Source organism: Oryza glaberrima, chromosome 1 (genome assembly GCF_000147395.1).
Source record: "Oryza glaberrima chromosome 1, OglaRS2, whole genome shotgun sequence".
In the NCBI taxonomy this organism is placed as follows: Eukaryota; Viridiplantae; Streptophyta; class Magnoliopsida; order Poales; family Poaceae; genus Oryza; species Oryza glaberrima.
This window is the reverse complement of record NC_068326.1, coordinates 38,483,665-38,508,806: the sequence shown is the minus strand read 5'-3', so window position 1 is coordinate 38,508,806 and position 25,142 is coordinate 38,483,665. Positions and strand designations below refer to the sequence as shown.

The 25,142-nt window shown below is 43.8% G+C and overlaps 3 protein-coding genes across 3 annotated transcripts; 1 reads left to right on the top strand and 2 right to left on the bottom strand.

The window, feature by feature from the left end:
* Window positions 1–6,197: 6,197 nt before the first annotated feature.
* On the bottom strand, window positions 6,198–7,788 carry LOC127754436 (probable NADPH:quinone oxidoreductase 2). Its single transcript, XM_052279976.1, has 3 exons — window positions 7,509–7,788; window positions 7,211–7,402; window positions 6,198–6,711 (listed from the first exon to the last, which is right to left on the bottom strand). Exons 1-3 carry the CDS (start codon window positions 7,600–7,602, stop codon window positions 6,386–6,388), a joined length of 612 nt encoding a protein of 203 aa, XP_052135936.1. The 5' UTR covers window positions 7,603–7,788; the 3' UTR covers window positions 6,198–6,385.
* Window positions 7,789–10,525: 2,737 nt separating this feature from the next.
* LOC127760055 (AT-hook motif nuclear-localized protein 22-like) lies at window positions 10,526–11,987 on the bottom strand. Its single transcript, XM_052284267.1, has one exon. It carries the CDS (start codon window positions 11,866–11,868, stop codon window positions 11,074–11,076), a length of 795 nt encoding a protein of 264 aa, XP_052140227.1. The 5' UTR covers window positions 11,869–11,987; the 3' UTR covers window positions 10,526–11,073.
* Window positions 11,988–18,128: 6,141 nt separating this feature from the next.
* On the top strand, window positions 18,129–20,638 carry LOC127760644 (probable NADPH:quinone oxidoreductase 1). Its single transcript, XM_052284933.1, has 3 exons — window positions 18,129–18,316; window positions 18,439–18,633; window positions 20,102–20,638. The coding sequence occupies exons 1-3, from the start codon at window positions 18,223–18,225 to the stop codon at window positions 20,404–20,406; spliced, it is 594 nt and encodes a 197-aa protein (XP_052140893.1). The 5' UTR covers window positions 18,129–18,222; the 3' UTR covers window positions 20,407–20,638.
* The last annotated feature ends 4,504 nt before the right edge of the window (window positions 20,639–25,142 follow it).

The window sequence follows — 25,142 nt, the reverse complement described above, 5'->3', positions numbered from 1 at the left end:
CCCGGTTATTCGGTCGTGACGCGTCGTCATCGGCGGCGCCCACCGACCTACTCGTCGGCCCATTATCTCTTTGCTGGACGACGGCCCGTCGAAGTGAAAGCCCATGTGTATGTATAGGCGGCCTGGCCCATCGTGTTGAATTGGACCTCCTTTTGAGGCTTTTGACCATAGTGTAGTCAATTGGGTGTTGGTCTACCAGCCGATGACATGTCGGCTGACGACAGTAGATTAAAGATTGTGGAATTTTCATCATGATCGGAAGCGACGTCGTGTATTGTGCGGAGTGAAAAGTTGGTTCAAATTTGCGACTTCTCTCGTCTGCTCCGAATCAAACCGACTCGGTTTAAGACCATATCCCCTTCAAAACGATTGACACTACCGTTCCAATTATACTCGGATCACCCTACAAATCGGGCGCCCGATCGTGGGTGGGGAAAAATTGGGTGCTGACGTCAGATTTACGTGCAAAACTATTTTAAACTGAATTTTCTCTTAAATTACTTATCTAAATCATGATCCGATTGCACCATTAAATTCGTTGCAATTAAATCTTCAAAACAAGACCACGCATGGATATATTCCGACGAAAAGAAATTTTAGCTTATTATTGAATTATTTTTAAATATTACATGATGTTCCACCAGGTATATCGGAATTGTTTCACTAAGTAGAGCGAAAATGTTTCACTCGTTTAAATCAGGTGTTATTTCACCTTATATAAAACAATGTTTCAGCAAATAGCGAAATAATGTTTTAGTTCACTGCAACATTAAATCTGTACACAGTGAAACATTGTTAGTACACTAGGTGAAACATTTTTCGATGGAACAAAAAATAAACCAAATTCCCTTAATAGGGGGTTTCCAAAATATATGGGTTTTTTTTGTTGCAATGGAATGTTTCGTTCACTGCAACATTAGATCTATACGTAGTGAAACATTGTGAGTACACTAGGTGAAACATTTTTTATGGAACAAAAAATAAATCAAATTCCCTTAATAGAGAGTTTCCAAAATATGTGGTTTTTTTTGTTGCAAAAGAGTATTTTAATTCACTGCAACATTATATATATAAATAGTGAAATATTGTAAGTACACTAGGTGAAATATTTTTTTTTAAAAAAGAAGAGGAAGAAGTGAGTGGGCCTAGTAGATATGCACGTGGGAGGAGGGGCGCGCGGGGAGAGCGCCCGATCCGGCTCCCCCGCGGTGGACGCCCGACGAGTATCATTCTCGATTATACTCCTTGGAGTCAAAGGAAAACAGGGGAAAGAACACAGAGAGAAACACAGAACATGGCTCAACTTAGACCCCGTTTAGTTCCCAAAAAGTTTTTTTCAAAAACATCACATCGAATTTTTGGACACATGCATGGAGCATTAAATATAAGATTAAAAGAAAAACTAATTGCACAGTTAGGGAAGAAATCGTGAGACGAATCTTTTGAGCCTAATTAGTCCATGATTAGCCATAAGTGCTACAGTAATCTACATTTGCCAATGGCGGATTAATTATGCTCAAAAGATTTCTCGCGGTTTCCAGGCGAGTTATGAAATTAGTTTTTTCATTTGTGTCTGAAAACCTATTCCGATATTCGGTCAAACGTCCGATGTGTTACCCAAAAATTTTTATTTCACGAACTAAACATGCAATTAAGACGGCGTACGTATTGTCCGATACACTTGATTGGCCGACCCGACCCGACCTGACCGTACGTACGTGTAGTTGTTGGGCCACGCGCGTGCATCAATCATACACCAGCACACCATGGGTTGGTTTGGGAAGGCAACGTGCATCTGCCGTCCCAATGCGGCAGCTTCACAAAATCACAGCACCCCGCCATGCATGCGACCATCTATCGCTGCGCGGCAGCAGAGGCAGAGCAGCTCGTGCGCGAAGTACGTAACGTACCAGAAGCCGCCCCCCTTTCCCCCACACGCCCACGCCAGCCAGCCCAGCACGCACGGGGGGCCGTCTACTACTACACGCGAAACACTGGACACGGCGCTCGCTGCGCTGCGTGCGTCCTGCCGCTGCATGCGCTGCCGTTCCGCCCGGCGCTCGAGGCCCGAGGGGAAAATGCCCCTGCATCCGCTGAAGCCTCCACGCCGCATGTCGCACCAAATTATTGCGTCGCATATCCCTCCCTCGCGTGCGCACATCAGATCGAAGCCTCCCTTGCAAACACTTGTGCAGCGGGACGCGGCAGAGACGGATCGACGGTCGATGACACGATGCAAGGAGTAGCACAAGACCGTGCACATGCTTGTCATGATCGTCGCTATGCGCCTTGTCTAGGCAGTGGACGCTTACGTTGCTATCGCTTCTTTGGCGTCTCGCGCTGGGGCATCCACCATGTTCACCAATCTTATAAGACTAATTAAACCGGCCTCTGCCTGACTGACTGACTGCTTTTGTCTCGCGTTGCCATGAACGAGAATCAACACAACTCTGTTTGTACATTTCTTGCTGAACGAGAATCTAGGGAAATTAGTAAAGAAATGGAAGGCAAAAACGTTCAACTCGAGCTTATTTCTCCCTTCGATGGTGCCCCCAATAATTGCATGCGTGCATCCAAGCTACGTCTGCCACAGGTGACAGTGATCTCACTAACTTAGGGGTTGTTTGAATCGGTGTTGCTGAGATTTTCAGTCAATTAATTGTGTATATTATTGATGCACCAGTTCTGCTGCAAAGCTGCTCAGCTCGTGCGTGTGGGAAGTGGTACTCCGCGTAGTCCTACTACTACTACGATGGAATTACCTCCCGATTTTGAAATTCAGTTGGGCATTGTCCATATACGCTGCAATAGCTTTCAGAACATCACGCTGCATGTGCGTGAATGATTGAGCCTGATGTTTGTGTACGAGCATCATTACATATGGGCCGGTACGGCTAATAACCTGATGGCCCTACCCCATAAGCGAACAATGCAAGATGTTCACTGTTTAGGACAAACAACAAACTGTCCTACACTGCACATCACTACTCGATTCACCTTCTCTCTTTTTTCAGATTGATGCTGCTCTAGTATACCATTTCCATTTGTGGTGCTGAATTTCTTGACCAATGGGTTTTCTCATGGATTTGTGTTATGACGGATTATTATAACTCGGTCATACTTTAGGCCCCATTTGAAAAAAGAAGAGAGAGAGAGAGAGAGACATAAAATTCTAGAGGATTTACATCCTTCGGGAAACAATCAAGCGGAACCCTTTGAAACACTTCAGTCTCTTTAGAAATACCTACTAAATGGGCTATTCTATATGAATTTTGAAGGAAAATAAGTATGAGATCCCACCTCATGTTGATATTCTTATGTCTTTTATGTCTGAGTTTCTGCGTTTTTCATATTTGACGATCAAACGGTGGTTTTAAAACTTCCTTATTTTTCAAAATTTCATGGGAGTTCCATGAGCATGGCAATTATATTCTTGCCTTTTCTTATTCATATGTTTTGACAACCCTGTATTTCAAAGGAGCTCTTAATAAATGATCAAAACTAGACACTTCTCTTTGATTGATCTTTTTTGAAATGCCCTCCGAATGTCGTTTAGTTTTTAAAAAACCTTTCCCAATTGTGAGTAGGTTTGAAGTAATTCGGATTTAAATTATATGTTTTATATTCGCCTTCACTAATAAATGCTAGTCCTTATAAATAGATTATCTCTTTCCAATATATAGTAATAATAAATGAATGATAGTATGAGATATTTCTCAATTTGACTTATATTTGAAATCAAAGAGTTATTGATAGCATGATACATATACAGATATAGATACATAGAGATAAATATATAGTAGATATTAAGATATCAATACAGATATAAATACATAGATAGATATAGATATATAGATAGATAGATAGATAGATAGATAGATAGATAGATAGATAGACAAAAATGATACATATAGAGATATATATAATAGACAGACAAATATAGGCACATGCTGCATTGATAGATACAAATAAATATATATACAGACAAAGATACACCCATACATAGATACAAATTAAAGTATTCAATATAGCACTAGTAGTAAAACTAAAAGCGCCTAAAAACAATCTGGACCGTTGATTATACGTGGCACATCGCAGGTACGGTCCCAAGCAGCACAGTGACGTGTTTTATTCATCAAAACCACACATGGTTTTGTTGTAGAAGTACACCTCCAAGGCTCCAACCTCCTTGAGCACTGCGCCCCAGCTTCTTCCGTCTATATAGGCCGAGACCCCCCCTTCTTCAGTTCTTCACTCACGACTACCTGCAGGTACTCCACATATCTGGCCTTGGACGGTCTAGCTTGCAACCAAGTTAGTGGCAGCGCTAGGTAGGCGAGAGGCAATGTCTCGTCATCGGCGACAACCATCCCGCTCGCTCCCCCTCGACTTCAACGTCGACATGGACGACGAGCCAGCGGCGGCGGCCAAGGGCACGGCGGCGCACGTCGACGGCGGCAGTGGTCAGCCCGGCCGCCGCAATACTACCGATGATGCCAAATCCCAGGAAGCTGGGAACAATGGCAAGAAGCTGCCGCCGTCGTCCGCCACTACAGGCGGCGGCCGGCCCGTGGCGTCGTCGGAGGAGACAGGGAAGAAGAAGTAGTGCGACGACGGTGGATTTGTCGTTAGCCATGCATGTACTGTGTGTGTTGCATGCCGGCATGCAGGTGTAGTTCGGCCTGGGTAACTAGCTATAGCTAGGCCTTTGCTTTGTTTTTGTCCTCTCCATATTGGTCCTCATGTATCCTGTTTTTTGCCCATCTCAACCGACTTATATATGTCCCTGTAAACGTTAAAACGCTATATGTAAGGCCAGAAAAACTTTATATATGCTAGCTTTCATCCCGTTCCTAATCGTCGCGTGTTCGTGAAAATGATCGATCTCAAAGTTCTTCCAGAAAAAAATTGATGTGTTTGTCAGAAGTTGACATCATGATTAATGGCCATAATATGTATGCTGGTATATCTATGTTTAGGTTTCGTGCCATTAATTTTGTAATAAATGGTTGTAGCTTCAATTATAGCAAAGTCCAGGTTTAATATCCATTATGTAAAAAGAATTTCACATATGTAGACGTGTAAGGCTTTTGTGCGCCATGAGGACACAAGAATATAATCAAGATTGATCTTCTTATACAGCGGGGTATCTCGATTATGACTCGTCAGTGTTCGAGGACCATCCGTGATCAATCCGACCCAAATGTGTTGGATGAAAACAAATAGCACCATGCAGAAGAATTAGTGAAAGTTGGTGTGCATATAGTGTAGCAATAGCACAGGCCATGCATGGAGAAAGCCAAATTGAGACGAGACTAGTCGACAGGCATGAACAATGATGCACTGATGACTGATGAGAATTAATTCAGTACCAATGAACTCGTGCTTGATTGGGGTAGATCCATAAGGAGACAATGAATGACTGTCCGGCGTGGAGGGATGAGGTAAAATTCAGCATTATATTTTTGTCGGATATAATCACATTATGTGCTATACCACTATGAGTAGTCGTCAACTCGTCATTGTAGTGCTACTATACTGCCATACTGGTGTTCTGGGGATGAAATGAAGTATGCAGTAAAAAAAAAATCAGCACACAAGTTGAAGTTCGTACAGAATGGCAGGGTCCAATAAACAAGATTGGGCAGAATCACATTCTGTACTACAACAGTACGTACTAGATAGATTCAATCAGTGGACAACATGAGATAACGAAGAACTACACATGAACGGATCGACATGACCAAGGACCACAAGCTAGGTCCTCCTCCTCCTCTTGGTAACCGCATTGTTGAAACATCATGCATGTTGGTACCCATGCTGCTGGACCGCAAGGCTGCCGGCCGGAGCTCATCGCCGATATATATTTAGGCGTTTAGCTCAATGTGAAAATCGTTCCAGATCTAACCTGTGGTCCCTTGTGAAACCCAGTTTATATATGATCATCAGAACTCAGAACAGAACAGAGCATGCACAGCAGTCAGCTGGTACAGATATCCGAAATACGTGTACTGTATGTTAATTTGTAGCTGTGTTTCGAATATAGTTAATCTGAACAATCCTTTCAGAGTCTCAGAGCTAGCTAGTCTTGCTCTTATGACAGAAACCGCGAAGAGATAGCACAAAGTCATGACAAGTGAAATCAACAATTGCAAGGCTTCTATCTGAACTAAAAATATGCAGTAGTAGAAAGCATGGTATCAAATGCATTCTGTGAACAGAAAAGGAAAGTGTGGTTTGGTAATTCCATCAAGATGAACAAGTTACACAACCAAAAGATTTATTTAAGCTACCGTTCAAATCACGGCTACACAATTGTTCGGCGTTAAGATGTCCTAGAATCCAATGAGTTCTATTCATCCAGTTTTTTTTTCTGAAAACCCGCTTAAGCTGCATGTTTAGAGTTTGCAGGTTTGCCCTGGAGCCTCAGGGCGAAAGCTTGCAGTGACAGGAGCATCTCCTTGAGCTCTTCTTTAATCTCCGGATCAATCAAATTGCCATCGCTGTCGAATTTTTTCGGAGGCTGATGTGCTTTGATGAACACTTCAGGCTTGTTGATGAAATGGATGTCCAAGAAAACCCCGACTTGCCTGATGTGGTACATTGATCGGCTGCCACCGGAGCCTCCTGACGCGCTCACGATGGCGGCGGCTCTGTCAGCCCAGCAGTTGGGCGGCCTTGATCCCCAGTCCAACGCGTTCTTCAGAGGACCTGCACAGGATATGCGTACATCAAACAGTTGTAGACACAGAGGGCTCACCTGAAAAATATCTCACGCATTTTTTTTTGACAGAATAAAAACATGACGGGTCTAATTGGAAAAAAAGTAACATTTCTCTCGCTGACTAGTGGGCCCATGCCTCCTTACTGGACCCATAGCCATCACAAAACTAAATTGCCCAAACAAAAAAGAACCTAAATTTACTTTGTTTTTCAATTTTGGTTCTCTATTTACTCATTCTCCACGAGCAGTAAAGAACTTCATAATCAATCAACAACCTGGCAAGCCAATTGCTTTGTGCCTGAATGGCATATGTCACGGGAGGATTGGGATCCTCTAACATGAAGTCAAAAGAGAGTGGTGACTGACATATGGGTCTCACAGCTCACGGCCCCACCTGTCAGTGGCTACGTCAGGGGGAAGTACTTGAGAGGATCCTCTTCCATCACAGGAGAGTTGACATGAGGTCATGAGCACCAGAGCACGTACCTGAGATGGAGTAGTTGTACTCGGGAGAGGCGAAGAGGAAGCAGTCGGCGGCGCGGACACTGGCCCGGAACGCCTCGACGGCCGGCGGGAAGCCGCCGTCAACCTCCATGTCGGTGTTGAGCAGCGGCAGGTCGGAGATGTCGACGTGGTCAATAACCATCCCCGGGATGGACTCCTCGCATATCTCCTTGGCTGCAGTTCAGTCAGAATCAGAGCAGCCGCACATGAGACGAAACGAAAAAACGAAACGGATTGATCAGCCTGAGCTGCAGGAGAGACGATCGATGTACGTACGTACCGGCGCGGATGAGGCCGGTGTTGGCGGAGCCCCTCCGCAGCGAGCCGGAGATCGCCGCAACTCTCAACGCCTTCGGTGACGTCGAGCCTTCCATTTTCTTGGGATCGGTTTAGTGCGTGATTGGTAGCTTAATCAGAGCCTTCGTGCTTATGTAGGCAAATCGATGGAGGCGAAGGAATTATCTTTTTCCCCAGTGGACAGAATCATGGGAACCACATGCTACGCTTACCGGGAAAAGTATGGCGCAAGCCATTCCACTGGTCGTTGCGAACTTTGAATTTGTTTGGAACTTTGGAATTGTTCACGGCTGCAGTTGGAAGACATGCGCCATCACACACGTACACTACCGTTTCCTTGCTTTTTGTTGTTGGCCTCTGCTCTTTTCAGCCTGACAGAGTTGCTTAGCTTAGTGGCCACGGAATAATTGAGCGTCGTAATCCAAGGCCCACGCTGACCTGACCTTTGTACTTGTCGTTTTTTTCCTTCTTGTGTTTCGTATAATCATCAAAAAGCTACTTATCCTTGTGATATGAGCAATCTTATAAGCCGCTTGAACCTTGAAGGCCTCCGCGTACACGTGGTGCTCGTCGTTGTCACCGGCGAGGCGACGCATGTCCACGTACGGCGCCAGCTGAGTCGTCATCGTACTCGACCTGGATGAACATGCCACCCGGGGAGACGGCCGCGATGGAGTAGTCGATGACGACGTCGTCGCGGGAGGAGCTCGTGAGCTACTCCCGCACAGCTCGCCACCCGCGCGCAGCTCATCCCGCCGCTCGTGGAGAGGAGAGAGAGAGAGGAAGAGAGGTAGAGAAGGGAGGGGAAGAAGAGACTGACGTATAGGGTCCACGTGGATCCCACACTAAGTCAGCTGTCATGTCGTATAAAACCGGAATTAAAACCGTCGAGAGATCTAGTTTGCATTATTTTGTAAGTCTGGAAATACTTGTATTCGGTTTTGCGTGCGTTGTATTCGGTTTTGTAATTTAAGGATGATTTTATGACTCGATGACAAGTTAAGGGATCTTCGGTGTACTTTATCTTTCGTGTAACCATCAAAAAGCTACTTATCCTTGTGATACAAGCAATCTTATGGGCTGAAACATGTGGAAAGCCTTTCTAGCATGTCAGCTTTTCACCGATCTTTCGGCCTAGTCAAGCACTCAGCCCAACCCATTAGATATGTCGGCCCACGGATGAACGTGCCATCGTCCCGGCCCTACTCACGACTCTTTGATCATTTATGATTGTTTGGGGAGCTTAAGATTGTGAAAAGCATGTCCGCTGAGAAGCTAGCTGTTGAGAATCTGGAGAAGCTGGAAAACCCAGATTCAGGCTTTTAGTTCATTTTCCAGATTCTACAACTATAGCTTCTCTTAGAATCTGGGTAAAAAACTAGATTGTTTAGAGGAACTTTTGGCAACTAGAGATTTTAAGAGAAGTTGTAACTGTTAGAAGCTCCCAAACAAACCCTAAACCTCGCAAAGAGGAAGGGAATTGAAGCCACAGCATCGGTGCATGTAGGACAGACACGCATTGCAGTTGCAGAGATCGCTTTGGGCAGTAAAGCAATCCAGCCGGCGAGATCGATCGATTACCCTCGCTTCGTCCTCCACAACCACGTACAAGTACGTACAACATTGCCTGCGACGCCCGCGGCAACAGTGGTAGCATGCGCGCCCTTCTGGTCGGGGGGACAACCCAATATTGCTTCACCCTTTTCGCTGCTGTTTCTGTGCCTGTACGCAGTCACAGCCAAGCAGCAGGAAATAAAGCTGAACGAGTAGCACGAGCGTGGTGCGGCCGCTGTAAACCTGGACCTCTCGCTCCTTTAGACTCAACTGCCTTTCCAGTAACCATTGTATCATACTTTGTGATAATTGAGAATAAATACGTTCAAAACAGAAAAAAATGAATAATTGCATTAAGATTTAAGATATGTGTTGGTATGTGTTGGATGGGTGAAAAAATAACTTATTTCAAGATGGAGGGAGTAGTAGCAGCAGCAGCAGCAGTCGTGGTTTGTTATTGAGAAAATATTTTGTGTACACTTATTTATGATAGAAGTACAATATATTTGTTTTATAAGACAATATTTTAATAACTATAAAATTAATATAACTTTTATGTCATATGTACAAATAAACTATATGGTAAACAATATATCGCATAACAACTCATAGATAAAATAGACTCGTTATAAATTTCTACCATCCAATGATATACTCCATAATTTACCTTCATACAAAGGGCAAAATATATCTTATGATAGAAATTTAATGGTCAACTAACGAGAAGGGTGAGAAAGAAATCCAAACTAAAATTAGGATAAAAATTTAAAGACAGAGAAAGGGCTGGAGAAAGTTTCAGGGTACACAAGAAATTTTTATCTTTGTTATAGATATACTTGGAGATTTTATGACTTGTATCTCTGCACTAAGAGCAAAGTCAATAATATAGTTAACTAGTACTACTCCCTCCATCCACAAAAGTTAGACATATTTCACATTTGAGTTTTTCCAGATAAGTTGTTTCTTTTTTTAGTCTTTATGCATTTAAGACTTAAAAGAAGAGATAAATTAAATGTTTGATTAGAATCCAAGGAGTTATCTAAATACTCATTGGTTGCATGCTTGCATTCACTCCTTGATTTTATAATATCCAAGATGATTTAATTTCTTCTTGATCTTAGTGACAAAAGTAATAGGTGTAACTTTTGTGGATGGAGTATTTCTTAAAAAATGTAATATCATACCCACTTCTATAATAATCAGTTGTAAATAATAAACGGAGCGGTTGAGTTACTGTTTACATTATCACACTGCATATGCAATGCAAAGACAACCTGCCTTTTGAGCAGTCAACTTTAGGCTTGCATGGACTGCATCGGAAACTCCACGGTTTCGCGCCTTCCCGATAAAATCAACGTAGTACTATCAACCTTCTCTTTTAGAGCAAGTATAATAGTGGGCTATAAGCCTGCTGAGGTGGTTGGGAGAAAAGAGGAGAGAGATGAGAAGCGGGCTATAAGTTTACACCGACTTAGACACTGGCTTAGACAGACATATGGACCATATATTTATAGTGAAGAGTTAACCACTATATGAGTGAGCTGATAGATAGACTATAAATAAGCAGCTGACTGTATTATTATCCTTTCTCTTACTCGCCATCGACATCGATAACAAAGAAGTAAAAGCAGCCTGTTTCGGTGAGTGATACCTCTACTCTCTAGTTGGTGGCTTGGTGCTGTTTAGTGCAATGCCTACCACAATATGCACAGCAGATGTGGGGAAGTTGGAAAGAACCGAGGGAGCACATTCTCTGCTTGGCTAGTCGTTTCGTGCATGGTAAACTCTGTGAATCTCTCAAGCTCACAAAGCAACATAAATTAACCACATAATACATCTTAAAATAACTGCTGTGAAGTTTGGAGCCAATTATACCAAGCACAACCATCCCGTGTAGAAGTAGTAGACGTGAAATACCCCAGTACGTAACGTACGATGGTAGGGGTGGCATCATGACGCCATCACCATGCCGGGAGAAAGAAATACCGTGCTGGCTAGTAACGACTCGTGGCAGGATGGGCCGGGCCGACTGAGCCTGGCGACTGGGCCCACAAGACCATCTCGGCCTGCTGCTGCTGCTGGTGGTGGCGGCCCACCTGCCCGCCACTCGCACCGCCGGCAACCCCCACACCGCCGCCGTACCCAAGCAGCCCCACGTCGACGGCGCTCGTGGCGGCGGCCACCGTCTGCGGCGGCTGCTGCTGTGGATGCCTCCGCTCCTCACCGCCGCGGCTTCCGGTGGCCTCGTCGTCCTCATCAGCAGGCAACCGGTGCACCTCGGCGCTCCCGAACGTGGCGGCCACCACCACCAACCCGTCCGCCGCCGTCATCTCCCCGGCGAGCGTGCCGCCGATCACCTGCCCGCCCGCCCCGGCAAGAGACACCGAGAACGGCGGCGGCGGCGCGGGCCCCTCTCCGGCCGCGGACGGCAGCACCGTCCCGGACAGGGACAGCACCTCGAACCGCCCGTGCAGCTTCACCGCGGCGGGCGGCGAGGTCGGGAGCCGGAGCGTGACGGCGGCGACGGTGCCGCGGCCGCAGAGCACGGACACGCCGACGCGCCGGCGCCGCGCGAACGCGGCCACCGCGGCGGCCACCTCGCAGCCGGCGCCGAGCTCCAGCACGACGGGCCGCATCGCCGCCTCGCTCTCCCGCGTCACGACCACCGGCGGCTTGGGTTTGTTCTTGGACCCCAGCGGCCGGCCCCGCGGCTTCCGCGGCGGCGACGGAAGGTCCAGCGCCGGCGAAGCCTCGATCAGCTCGGCGCGCGACGACCCCTCGTCGGCCATGGACGAACACGATCGAATCGCCACAAGGTTTATATATCTACTCCGGCTTTCAGCTGCTACAGTGGCATGAATAGTAAAAATAGCTCCGGTTCTTGGCTCTACGAGGAGTACTAGACCAGTAGCCGGTGAGCTTGAAATAGACGCAGCGCTGCATGGCAGCTTGGCCGGGGCCGCGCTTCGATCATCCGCGGTGACCGAGGCGTTCAGAAACGTTCAATCGGATGCGTTGGGTTGGGCCTGTGGGCCCCGTGCCTCCCCGTCTCACGTCAAGCCAGGTACTGTAGCACTCGCGCTGGTCAAGCTGCTCGGTCACACGCTGACTTGTGGGCCCGGGAAAACCTTTGGCCGACATGGAAGTGAGAGGCAGGATGAGTAGTGAGGTGATTGCAGTTTTGGTGTGGTCAAAAAATGCAGTTACTCCCAGTTTGGCGTGCGGTTGTAGCCTTGTAGGTGTAGGATCATTTGCAACGGCGAAAACTGGTGGTCGCTGCGGTTTCTCCCCAGAAATCGCCTCGCGAGCGCAAAGCCTTTCCTCCGGGCTCCGGCATGCCGTTCCGCCTGGAGAAGTGGAGATGCGCTTCAGGATACAGATTGACCGCGCGCGTTTGTATAAGGGGGTGTTTGGTAACTAGGGACTAAATTTAGTCTCTCTCACAAAAGTATAAGTTCCTATGGTAGGGACTTATGTTTTTTTGAGAGGGACTAAAGTTTAGCCCCACTTTAGTCCCTCCAACCAAACACCACCTAAGTAAATTGCTATGCATAAGATCCAACCGTCTGACTCAATTTAACTAACGGTTGTAAACGGCTACAGATGCATATAAACATGTTCTTTTATTGATCCATGGTTATGGCTGTGTTTAGATCTAGGGGTTAAAATCTTTGCTGCGTGTTACATCGGATATAAAAAACACATTTAAAAACACACTACAGATTCCACCCGTAAACTGCGAGACGAATTTATTAAGTCTAATTAATCCGTCATTAGTAAATATTTACTGTAGCACCACATTGTCAAATCATGAAGCAATTAGGCTTAAAAGATTTATCTTGCAATTTATACGCAATATGTGTAATTAGTTTTTTTTTCTATATTTAATACTTCATATATGTGTTCAAACATTCGATATGATAGAGTAAAAAACTTGCCAGAGGATCTAAACAGCCCTGAATGTCTCTAGTTTTATATGAGTTATACAATACTCTTTGCATAAAGGGCCTATTTAGATTCTACTCCCTCCATCCCAAAAAAAAGACAAACCCTGATTTCCGTGCCCAATATTTGACCATCCGTTTTATTTGAAAAAATTAAAAAGACAAGCCACGCATAAAATATTAATCATGTTTTATCATCTAACAATAATGAAAATACGAATTATAAAAAAATTTCATATAAGATGGACAGTCAAAGTTGAACACGCAAACCCAAGGTTTGCCTTTTTTTTTTTTGGACGGAGGAAGTAACTTTTTTCTTCAAACTTTCAACTTTTCCAACTTTTCTACACATATAAACTTTCAACTTTTCAGTCATATTATTTTAATTTCTTTAAACTTTTAATTTTAACGTAAAACTAAACACAGCCAAATCCGTGATGTATTGGTGCATCTGGCCACAAGGCAGCAGCCCGTTGAGAGGCGTCGACTATTCAAACACACCCGTCCAAAAAGAATCAAAACGAATCTAAAGCCGTGAATGCAACAGACTGGTGCTTCACCTTCCTTCAATGGGGCAGCAGCTAGCAGCAAAGCAGAAGGGCAGCTTCCACGCGTGGTCGTAGATACAGGTATGCATGTGGCCGCTCCTCATTGGATGCTAGTACTAGTATCTCCTCCTGCCTGCGCCACCAGCCAAATTCGATCAATGGTCAAAAGGCAGTGAATGGCTTGAAAGAGAGAGTAGTGCAGTGTGCAGTGCAGATGGAGGAGTGGAGAAGATCAGAGCAGAGCAGGACTGAAAAGGCTGAGCTAGGGTGTTCTTAGGGCATCTACAATCAAAGATATTCTATAAATGCTCTCACTAAGGCTGTGTTTAGTTCAGCGCAAAGTTTGGATTTTGGTTGAAATTGGAGATGATGTGACTAAAATGTTATGTGTGTATGACAGGTTGATGTGATGAAAAATGACTGAAGTTTGGATCCAAACTTTGGATCCAAACTTTAGATCTAAACACAGCCTAACTGAGGGTACCCTCTGGGGAACTCCTCTCGCAATCAATGATACCCCTAGTAGCTCAACGAGTGTCCCTAGCCAAAAAAGCTCACATGGTTATGTTACAATATTACCCCTCTCTTCTCCCTTTCTCTCTCCCTCATTTACTCCATCGGTAGCTCATCGCCTCATCTTTGTGACTCCGCCCGTCTCTTCTCCTCCCCTCCGCTTCTCGTGCCGTCGCCGTCGCCGGACTCTGACGGCGGATGCAGGCCGGCGGCGGCGGCGGCTGCTCCCCTCTCTCTCCCTCTCTCACCCATCGCCGCTCTCTCCCTCATCCTCTCTCTTGCCGCCGCCCTTCGACACTGCCAATGAAGAGCGCCGCGCCGGTCGAGGTAGCGGACGGAGAGCCTCGCGCGGGTTGCGTTGGCCGTCGTGGTCCTCCCCGCCTCGCGCTGGCCCCGCCCCGACGCCGTCGCCGACCTCAGTTCCGGTGCCGGCGGCAGCCAGAGGCGGTAGATCTGGCGCCGTCGTGCGCGGATCTAGCCCCCTTGCGGCCAGATCGGGATGGAGCGGCACCGGCCGCGCCACATCGAGGAAGAGGCCACGGCGGCGTGGAGCCGACGGAGGAGGTCTCTAGGTCGTCGCCGACATCGTGTGCGCCACTCGTCTCCCTCTCTCCCTCGCCGCCAACGGTCACCTCTCTCCCGCTACTCGTCACTCTCTCTCCCGTCGCCGGCGGCCGCAAGAGCGACAAGGAGGGTCGCCGCCGCCACGGAGTCATGCGGTTGGTTGTGGAAGGGGACGAGGGTGGAAGGGGAAAAACTGGGGGACGGAGCGGTGTCCTTGGGCTACTCCCCACCCAGCGCGTCTCCCAAATCGATCCCCCAGCCCGGGCGCTCATAGAGACGCGTCCCTCTGTTGGGGGACGCGCGGTTCTGCTGGGGCACGACACGGCGTCAAAAAGGGACGACGTTAGCTAGGGACACGGCTTGAAGAGCCGCATTGGTGATGGCCTTAGTTCTTTGCATGTAAAGTTTTTTAAATATACAGACACATTTGAAGTATTAACCATAGACCAATAATAAAATAAATTATAGATTCCACCTATTAACTACGAGACGAATTTATTAAGCCTAATTAATTCATCATTAGTAAATATTTAATGTAGCATCACATTGTCAATTAGACTCAAAAGATTCGTCTCTAAATTAACATACAGCCTATGCAGTTGTTTTTTTTCTGTTTACATTTAATGTTCTATGCATGTGTCAAATATTTGATGTGATGTTTTTAGCTAAATTTTTTAATCTAAAAAAAAGTCCCATAGTCTTCCTTGTGGCCGCTTCAGTTAATGTCTCTCTCCAGGCTCTGTCTCTCTCTCGCTCGGTCGCCTGCTCCGTTCCTGCAGAGTCCCGAGTCCGGCCACTGTACGCTGGCTCTGTGCATCATCCTCCGCGCCGGCCGCCAGGAACTCGTCGGCGAAGCCCAAGAGCGATTTGTTAATTACTATCTCGATTCCTTTACCTGTTGGGCCGGCCAACTTCCTTCGGTGACTGGGCCTGAGATATCTCTAGCCCAAGAGTACCGACCTCTCTCACGATAGCCCAAGCCTAATACTCCTCTCTCACGATAAACCAATGAGCAAGGGTTTACGATTTCGAGATGGCCTTCCGTTTCGGACTCTGGCGGAACGATGGTTTTCGTAAAATCTGGTGGAAAACCGGTAGATTTCGAACAAATTTCATAGATCAAAATTTGAATACAAATACTCTTAGTTTAGCGATAAGCTTGCGAAAACCAATCAGCTTTAGTGAAATTCCGAGTGAAATCATCGAAATTTGAATCGGTAACTAGAAAACCGATCAGCTTTAATTTCAATCAAAATTTCCTACTATAAATTTCAGTAAATACACGAAATTCATCATTTTTTTAAAAAATTTATATCCCAATAGGTTCTACGAATATCATACTATTTATAAGATTTTATTTGATTTTTTTCCTTTTTTATCAATTCAAATTTGAATTTGGATGAAACTCATCGAAATCTCAACTGGCTTCTACTTTCGAGCCTCGTTGAAACCTCAAAATTTCACGGAATTCGACTAGTATTCGTCCGAATTGTGAACCCCTGGCAATGAGACAAGGAGAAGAACAATGGCGCAATCGATGATGTTTCTGCTTCTAGCCGATAGCGACTACCTGGGTGATGCGCATGACAGGGGGAGATAAATACATATATCGGGTAGTAGTATTGGTTTATGCAGAAACATCCAAGCGCAACTAACTAGGAGTTTGAAAAACAATCAAAATTTGACTCTCACAAATGTAGAACATGCGCCACGTAAAGAAAAAAAAAAGAACAAACACGTTTTGTGCCCACATTAGAGCAGGTACAATAGCAGGCTATAAGCCAGCTATAAACATATTTTAAAGAGATAAAGGAAGAGAGAGAAGATCAGCGGGCTACAGATCTGTAGCCAGCTGCAACACGGGCTCTAAGACGCACTGTATGTATGACATGTAAGACCAGATATTAATAGTATAGTAAACAATTATTGTATGAATTGACTATTACATTGGTTATAAATGATTTGAAGCTGGCAATTGACTACACTGTTAAACTTGCTCTTAGCATGCTCTGATTAGTTTTTGTTCCCATGATTAGGCGACGATACGCCAATTAAAGCCATATCAAAGCTAACGACAAAACATTACTACTAGCGAGAGGTGCAAGCGAAACTTCGAAGTTCCGTCCAATTGCCATGATCAATGATCCATGTGTGTACTAGCAACTTTCGCGTTAACCGGAAATATATAACAATTAAGTAGATAAATCGTATTGCATGATCATATATCAACACTTAACATGTCAAAAACCTATCAGTTCTGGACGTTGTGGGAATCGAGACTCCAATAGTCTATGTTTTTGTTGATTGTAAATTCATGTTTGATGAATTTTTGGATTAACCCTTTTGATAAACCGACCGTTTTGGTGGATGATTGGACCTATATGTATTTTAACCTGTATTGCCGTTGAACCCTGTTGACATGAAATGTGTGCTACCTCACCAAGCTTTTTTTTGGGACCAATTACATGGAGCCAAGAACATAATTTAACCGGTATATGGGGTATTGGCGCTGACCCCTGCTGACCTAGAATTTGTATCACCTCGATAAGTTTTTCGATGCCAATGTACGTGGTGCTTAGATGTTTGGTCTTATCATCAACATTGATGTTGATAAGGTTAAGGTTTTTCTGTTTGAAGTTTTTAGCAAGGTTTATTTTAAAAAATAATTTCCTAAAAAGTTAAAATGATAAAAAAAATCGGTCCAAACCCAATGCAACATTTCAGTTTGCCGGGTTTTGCCTGCTCGCGCATACAGAAATAATTTCAATCTAGCCATCTAGGTACATGTTCCAAAAAAAAGCCATCTAGGTACAGTACAAGACATGCAAATAATCAGAACTACTGTAGAACTTCCTCACATATCTCGCTAAAAATGATTTTTGTTTTGATGCTGTTTCATTCAACTGACAAATTCTGTTCATAGTCACGCGAAGACGAAAATGATAACAAACGGAGAGCAGAGAAAATTAGTCCTGCACTAACCAATAATGGTGATTAGTCCACACTAACCAATAAGGGTGACGGACGCTGTGGAAAAAGATGGAGCGCTACGATAATACTCCCTACGTTCCTATTTGTCGCCGTTAATTTTTTTAAATATATTTATCATTCGTCACATTTAAAATATTTAAGTAATTATTAATTCTTTTTCTATCATTTGATTCATTGTTAAATATAATACTACTAAAGTTTTTAATAATATTTATAAAAGTTTTTAATAAGATGAATGGTTAAATATGTTTTAAAAAAAATCAACGGCGTCAAATATTTAGAGCCGGAGGGAGGAATAAAGAAAGAAAAATGATAAAGAAAAACGTTAGCCGCCGATGGGTCCGACTCCGATGACCTCTTTTTCCATGAGATTTTAAACCTTTTCTTTTCTCTTTTAAGATTATTTGTCACTCCCTACAGGCTACACGTGACCAACTCAGAATTAATTATTCCTCTTTTCCCTCCTACTCTGGCAAATCTATTTATTCGCTTTCCATCTCCGCTGAGTTGGGGGCACTTGGCAGTTGGCAAGCGCGCGTCACCAACTCAGCAGCCTTAGCCGCCGACGGAGAAGACGACGACCATGGAGGCCGCGGCGGCGAGGCCCGTCATCCGCGTCGCCGCCATCTGCGGCTCCCTCCGCAAGGCCTCCTACAACGGCGGCCTCCTCCGCGCCGGTACACACACACGCCATTCCCTTCCCTTCGCTCCCTCACCCCTGGTCCCCCACAATCCCCGCGAGTTTTGGGCTTAACCTGAGACGCCTTCTTCTCCTCCGGTGGCGGCGCCGATCGATCAGCCGCGGAGGTGTGCGAGGATTCCATCCCGGGCCTGCGCGTCGACCACGTCGACATCTCCGGCCTGCCGCTGCTCAACACCGACCTCGAGACCGCCGATGGCGGATTCCCTCCCGCCGTCGAGGCCTTCCGCGACAAGGTCCGCCAGGCCGACTGCTTCCTCTTCGGATCCCCCGAGTACAACTACTCCATCGCAAGTACGTGCCTACTGCTGCCTCCATATGTGATTTGTTGCCAAATATCTCGCCCGAATTCGCGATTACTGGCCGATTTTCCACACGAATTGCCATGGATAAAGTGATACGACCAGATAAATTTGGGGGAATCCACATACCTGTAGTGCGTACCAATTCAGTGATCTGTTCGGTTCGTTCAGACTACAATTTTAGATCAGAGGTTCATCAAGTGATTACTGTCTTGAGCTATTAGGTTCGTTTCCATTTGGATATCAATGTCATGGTGCACGATTTGGTTGGGGGTCCCTTTTCATTCTCGTGACCCGCAGATAATGGAGCTGGTTACCATCTCATTGTCATGATGCGTTCCCTGTTGAGAGTTGCGCAAAACATCACAGGGCCCTGAAGTGTGTAGTAGGGAAAGTGATAAAGGAATTCCAACACTGATTTAGAAAAAGTAGAAAGTCAGTTTCCTTTATTCCTTCCTTACAAAATGTTATGTATAAAGTAGAAAGGAATACCTCAATATTCTTTACTTACTCCTTTAAGCTCAAATTGAATTATTGTGCTTGACTGAATTATTGTGCTAACTACCAGTCAAGCTAACTGATGCCCCTTTTCATTCCACCAAATATCCAGCTCTTTACCTTGTAAAAATAAATAGACCTTCCAACGAAATCATGGTTTCTATACTTGTGTAGACCTATATGTATTTTATTAGGGCAAGTATGGCATCTAGTAGCATAGCTTCAGCATTTGATCTATGCTGCTATCCTGTCAATCTATTCCCAGAAATGTATAATTAGTTTACACTTTACAGTCCAATTCATGTACTCTAGCAATTCAAGAGCCAATATGTTTGGATTATATCCCACATCTCTCACATTTCTGGTTGCATTCTGATTGGCATACTGATTTCAGCATATACTTTGTTTTATTTTTTTTGTTGGCCTGTAAGTTCACTGCACGCCTCTTTTCATCTAGTAGTTATTTAGTTTACCATTTGGCTGCAATTTAATACATGCTATGCTGTGCACCGTCTTGCAATGCTGAATCTAAGTAACTCGATTGAGCAATTCACTCTTCAACTTGTGTTTGTGACATACAATTTAAATTTGAAAGATATCATACGCAACAATTTTATCACTTACTGGTTGACAGATAAGACTATATACATAATATACTACAATACCATGCTCAGTGTTCTTACCATTAAGAAAAATGATTAAATTGTGTAACACCCTTGTATGATTAATAGATATGTTGATATCTAAAGCAAAACAAGAGGCATGGATAACTACCCTGGAAATTCCAGTTACTAGACAACACTAGACTACTTGTAGAAACTAGCCTGCAGATTAAGTGAAATCTCAGAAACTTGTCCAAAGATTCAGTGATTCCCTAAAGGATGGACTGCATGCCTGCTATATTGTATTTCTGATGTTCATCTATGTGCTTGCGCCTCATATGCTTCACGTATCAATTGTAGCCCCACTGAAGAATGCACTTGATTGGGCTTCTAGAGGGCAAAATTGCTGGGCAGACAAACCTGCTGCAATTGTCAGTGCAGGAGGTGGCTTTGGAGGGGGTAGATCACAGTACCATCTTCGTCAGGTTGGGGTATTTTTAGATCTTCACTTCATCAACAAGCCAGAACTAGCCGTAAAAGCATTTGAGCAGCCTCCAAAGTTTGACAGTGATGGTAATTTGATTGATGCGCAAATCAGAGAACGGATCAAGCAAGTTCTCTTATCCCTTCAGGCTTTCACACTCAGGCTCCAAAAGAAAGATTGAACCAGTGAAGTGATACATAATCTTGTTAATCTGCATTTCTGAAGCATGGCTCCTTGGATATTGCATATTACGGCTTATTTGATGGTATTTTACTTTCAATCAAGCAATGTATCGTGGAAAAACTGAAAATTGTAATAAATGCTTGTGGAATTGTTTCCCCTGTTCATTTGAAGGTTTAATGTTTTGGTCACATCTATACAAAATATATTAATAAAGATTTATATTTTACCCATTCCCCTGTACTGTAACCACGATGATACATCAAGATCACTTGGTATCAATTATATCATACTGTAGCCAGGTGAATATTTTCCCTGTTATCTCATTCTCTTCGTTTAGTATTATCACTGAAATTTGTGAAATTGGAAATTCCCACGAAATAACATCTAATTAAGGATGTCTGAATGCAACGAGCTAATTCAGAATTTCAAAGTTTTCTCTAACTGCATCTCTTCTCTGTTATTTATGTGTTTGTATCCGTTGGTTGTTTTTCTTCACATTCTTTGATGGCATGTCTTCATATGGTTTTGCATCAAGCGTAAGATATCCAATCTTTTTCATATGGACTTATCAGAACTATTTTGGTTTTGTATGACTTGTTTGTGTTGCTTGTTAGGTTGATCAGGAATGGATGACAGATTGAGAGGCATATGCCTCACACTGATGTTTTATTGTTGATAAATGGTGTCCATATTCTGAACCGAGGAGAAGAAGCTTTTGCACTAAGCAGCGCGCGTGCATGCATCCAAATAATGCATCAGGGGAGAAAGAAATGCATTTCTTCCAAAAATAACTGTTGAGACACATCGGTGCAAGAGGTGCGATGTTACGGTCGGACGCCTCCGTGGTTCTGTGCTAATGTGGATATTATTGCGTTTTGGCGTACACTGGCATTAGAGATTTACTCCGGTCCAGTAAAAAGTACCTCAACGTATCGGTACCTCGCGATACCAAATCGTTTTCGATCGTTGGATATAGCTGGGCAGGATGGACATTGTTAAATCCAATGGTCGGAAACGATTTGATACCGTGAGGTACCGGTATCTTGAGATACTTTTTGTTGGATCAGAGCAAATCTCCTGGCATTAACATATTGGGTCATCTGCACGGCTTCTATGCATTTGCTAATACTGGTTGAGAAAAAAAAATAGTGTATATAATGTACTCTTAATCTTTTAGGTGATAATAGTTAGGTTGGGATTCTATACCTTTTGTCCTAGGCTTCTAGCACATTGCATAAGTCAGTGTGAACGAGATGAACTAACTCAATGTGAAATGAATCTTGCCAAAATTTTAGCATCAAGCAAAGCAAAAGGCCAAGCTTTCAATATAAATTGGAGACCTTTGTCAAAAGGAAACAAATTTTGAGAGTACTAAATTTGTTGAGTTTCTGGAAGGACTATTGAGCTATAAAAAGGATCCCCCTGAGCTCCCGTTTAAGGAGGTGGACAAAAGTTGATCCAGACCTAATCCAACCAAACTCTGTACCTGGTATATGTGAATATATGCTTGCTGTGTGACCCTTCAGTTTGCTTTGTCACCCTCTCTTGGACTTGCAGAAACACGCCGTGGTGTGGACAAGCGTGGCAGGCACGTACTACAGATTACCAGCCAACTTTGCCGCATGATGTCCGGAGGTAGTGCCACTTGTTTTTTTGCATGGACAGCAAAAGGTGTTTGCAACTTTGCATCGACGTATCATGATCTTTGCCACTATCTCCACTTCACAAAAATCACAAAATGGGAGACCACACACACCATGGAAAATGGCTGACTCATCTATTGGACATTTGGGCCTACAGGTACAACTTCCTGCTTCCCTCTCCTGACTATCAATATTTGGTACTACCTCCATCCCAAAATATTTGACGCCGTTAACTTTTTTAAAAATGTTTGACCGTTCATCTTATTCAAAAAATTTAAGTAATTGTTAATTTTTTTCCTATCATTTAATTTATTGTTAAATATACTTTTATTTATACATATAGTTTTACACATTTCACAAAAGTTTTTGAATAAGACGAACGGTCAAACATGTTTAAAAAAGTCAACGGCGTCAAATATTTAGGGAAAGAGGGAGTACTAATTATGCTTATGAATTATCATAAATAACACGTGCTGATAGGCTATCCAATTGATATTTATTATGCTCGTTAGTACTATGTTTGTTCCATCTAAAAAAAAGAAAAGAAAAACATACATTTGAACCACCCCAACCACTGCAACAGTCATGGTAGGATCTAAGGACAAAATATACTTCCTGGTCTATATAATTTCACCAAAAATATATTCCTCTGATACTCTATTCGTCTAACAAGTACCATGTGATATAATACTTCTTGGCTGTAACTGTAAGCCGTTGTTTTTGGCTTGTGACGTGTAGATCCTCTTTATTTCACTCTTGTGTTTCACGGCAAATTGGTTTAATCAGCGCTTCAAACCATATTTTATTTTTTCTACTGACTTATCTAATAATAAACAAGGTCGATGGCAGCAGGAGCTATTGGTAGTCGTTCAAGAAAAGAAAGGCCTTTCATTGCAATCACTTTCTGGAAAAGGAGTGGAGTAAAAAGCACTAAAACGTCACCAAATTATTCACCTCAGTAAATACTCCAAATGCTATTAGTTTCCAAATTCTCCTAAATAGCATGGGTTATGGTCTAATACAGTAAGCAGTAGAGCAACTCCTGGTACTGTATGAAAGTATATCAAATTTTTGGCCTCTGAAACGGCAAATTCTAGGAAGGGTTGTGAGATCAGACTTTCAGGCAGAGAAGATGACCAAAATGCAAGAAATTATTACTGATGATTATTATTTCTGCTCTATTAATATTTTAGACAACCACTCTTACCTTTCTAAGAGAGAAAAAAAAACTGGCGATGATGTTCTGAAGATATGCATTGTCTTTTGTTTTGCAAGACCCGCTCGATCGTCGGTGGTTGGTGCTCATCGATCAATTAAGTTCGAATTGGTGCCTTTCACTGTCTAGAGTCAGTGTTTTCCAACCAATTCAGTTGACAAAAGGCCCCATTTCTCCGGCACTTGGCTCAATCCACTTGCCTGCAGAAAAACCAAGCCACTTGTTTTGCCAAGTGCAATTTCTCTCTTCTGCCGGCCAGACTCTGAAACCGAGTTCAGACAAAGGAGCAGTATTCTACAACTCAACCATTGTCTTGTGTTCTCAAAGTCAAGATTATGCATTATATATACGGCACGTAGACGAGCTCTGTCTGGTACTGCAGCACACATACGTCGCAGGAGTTCCTTCAGGCGCTGGACTCTTCTGCATTTTGAGTGGATCTAGTTATGGACACTCTGACACCTGAAATCAACAATGACATGGCAACTGGCAAACCACAGGTTGATGGAGCTTCGCTTCTAGAAGGCAAAATGTTGGTAAACCCGTGAAGATTTATGCACACACAATTCGGAGTTGAGAATTCTGAGGTAATTAGTCATCATTTCAAAGAAAGTTGCTTTTGGGCTATGCTCTGCTTTCTCTCGGCTGGCTGGCGTCCACCTTGTTACTTCGCGCAGCAGCAATATTCCTCTTCCCTTCAACCATTTCGTCTTATGTGACGATATTTACAAGATCGTGAATATATATGGCAACAAGATTTTCCAAATGATTCGGCCTATGGAAATTACCATTGGGATTGTCATCTTCAGAAAGGTGCTCTGACTAGTCGTTGCAGTTAACAGAAAAAATGGAACTAAAATATGCCCTACTAAATTATTGGTAGCTTGGATAGCAATAGTAAATGTCTGGATTAAATTTTAATCATAGATAATGCCTATGATCAATTTGGCAGTAATCTACAACTTTCATTTTCATATATTCTAAATTTAGCTTTATATTGGTAGCAATCCAAACATGTGTAATATAACTTCACCCTACCAATGAATTGATGATACCAAAACCTGCCAAGAATTTGGCACTACAAAGATTTGATAGGGTAGAGAACCAGACCTACCCTAAAACCACAAACCAGTAACAGTTAGTATTTTAAACGCAACATCAAATCAGACATTGTTAATTTTTTTTAACGCAAGACCAAATCAGACATGCATCTTCAGTCAAGAACAGTGTCCACCAAAACGGGACCAGATCATCCAGCAGCGTCAGGTTCATCCAGCTGCCAAACTGCACAAACGCCGATGCTCCGAATCCTTCAGAGAGAAAACGTTATTGTCAAACCTAGCTCGCATCAGAAAAGGGACACAACTATTCTTTTCTGCTCTGCTCCAATCGCGTATTTGTCCAAGACAAGCAACCACAACAACTACATGACAGCGAGACCGACGCACAACAAATAATCTAATCGTAATCGATCCGGGAGAGGAAGGAATTGCGATGCAAGGGTGTGGACAAAAAGCAAGATGAAGAAAAAAGAACACGTAGTGGTGGATGGTGCTGTGGTGAGCTACTAGAATGCTAGATAGATATCCGAAAAATATATGATGGTTGTGCACTACTAGCCTTGCAAGGGAGGAGGGGTAGTTGGCTATCCTTTTTCACAGTGTCACTGCAGCCAAAGCCAAGCAATCCTCCTCAGTCCTCACTATCACACACACACACACACAGAGGATTATCTCACTTGACAATTGACATAGCCTGACTTTTGGAAGTCTGCAGCTGCTGCAAGATTCAGCAATACACTAGGAGAAACAAGCCAGCAGCAGACAGTAGTTAGACAGGTAGCGGTTACGGTTACGGTTGGATTTTGCTTGTCTG

Bases quoted from the DNA above. Each gene is read 5' to 3' on its own strand.
- LOC127754436 (XM_052279976.1), bottom strand. From the start codon at position 7,602: ATGGAAGGCTCGACGTCACCGAAGGCGTTGAGAGTTGCGGCGATCTCC. The intron at 7,403-7,508 runs GTACGTACGTAC...ACTGAACTGCAG, and splicing joins CACCGGCCTCATCCGCGCCG to CCAAGGAGATATGCGAGGAG. The intron at 6,712-7,210 runs GTACGTGCTCTG...TATCCTGTGCAG, and splicing joins GTACAACTACTCCATCTCAG to GTCCTCTGAAGAACGCGTTG.
- LOC127760055 (XM_052284267.1), bottom strand. From the start codon at position 11,868: ATGGCCGACGAGGGGTCGTCGCGCGCCGAGCTGATCGAGGCTTCGCCG.
- LOC127760644 (XM_052284933.1), top strand. From the start codon at position 18,223: ATGGAGGCCGCGGCGGCGAGGCCCGTCATCCGCGTCGCCGCCATCTGC. The intron at 18,317-18,438 runs GTACACACACAC...CCGATCGATCAG, and splicing joins CGGCGGCCTCCTCCGCGCCG to CCGCGGAGGTGTGCGAGGAT. The intron at 18,634-20,101 runs GTACGTGCCTAC...TATCAATTGTAG, and splicing joins GTACAACTACTCCATCGCAA to CCCCACTGAAGAATGCACTT.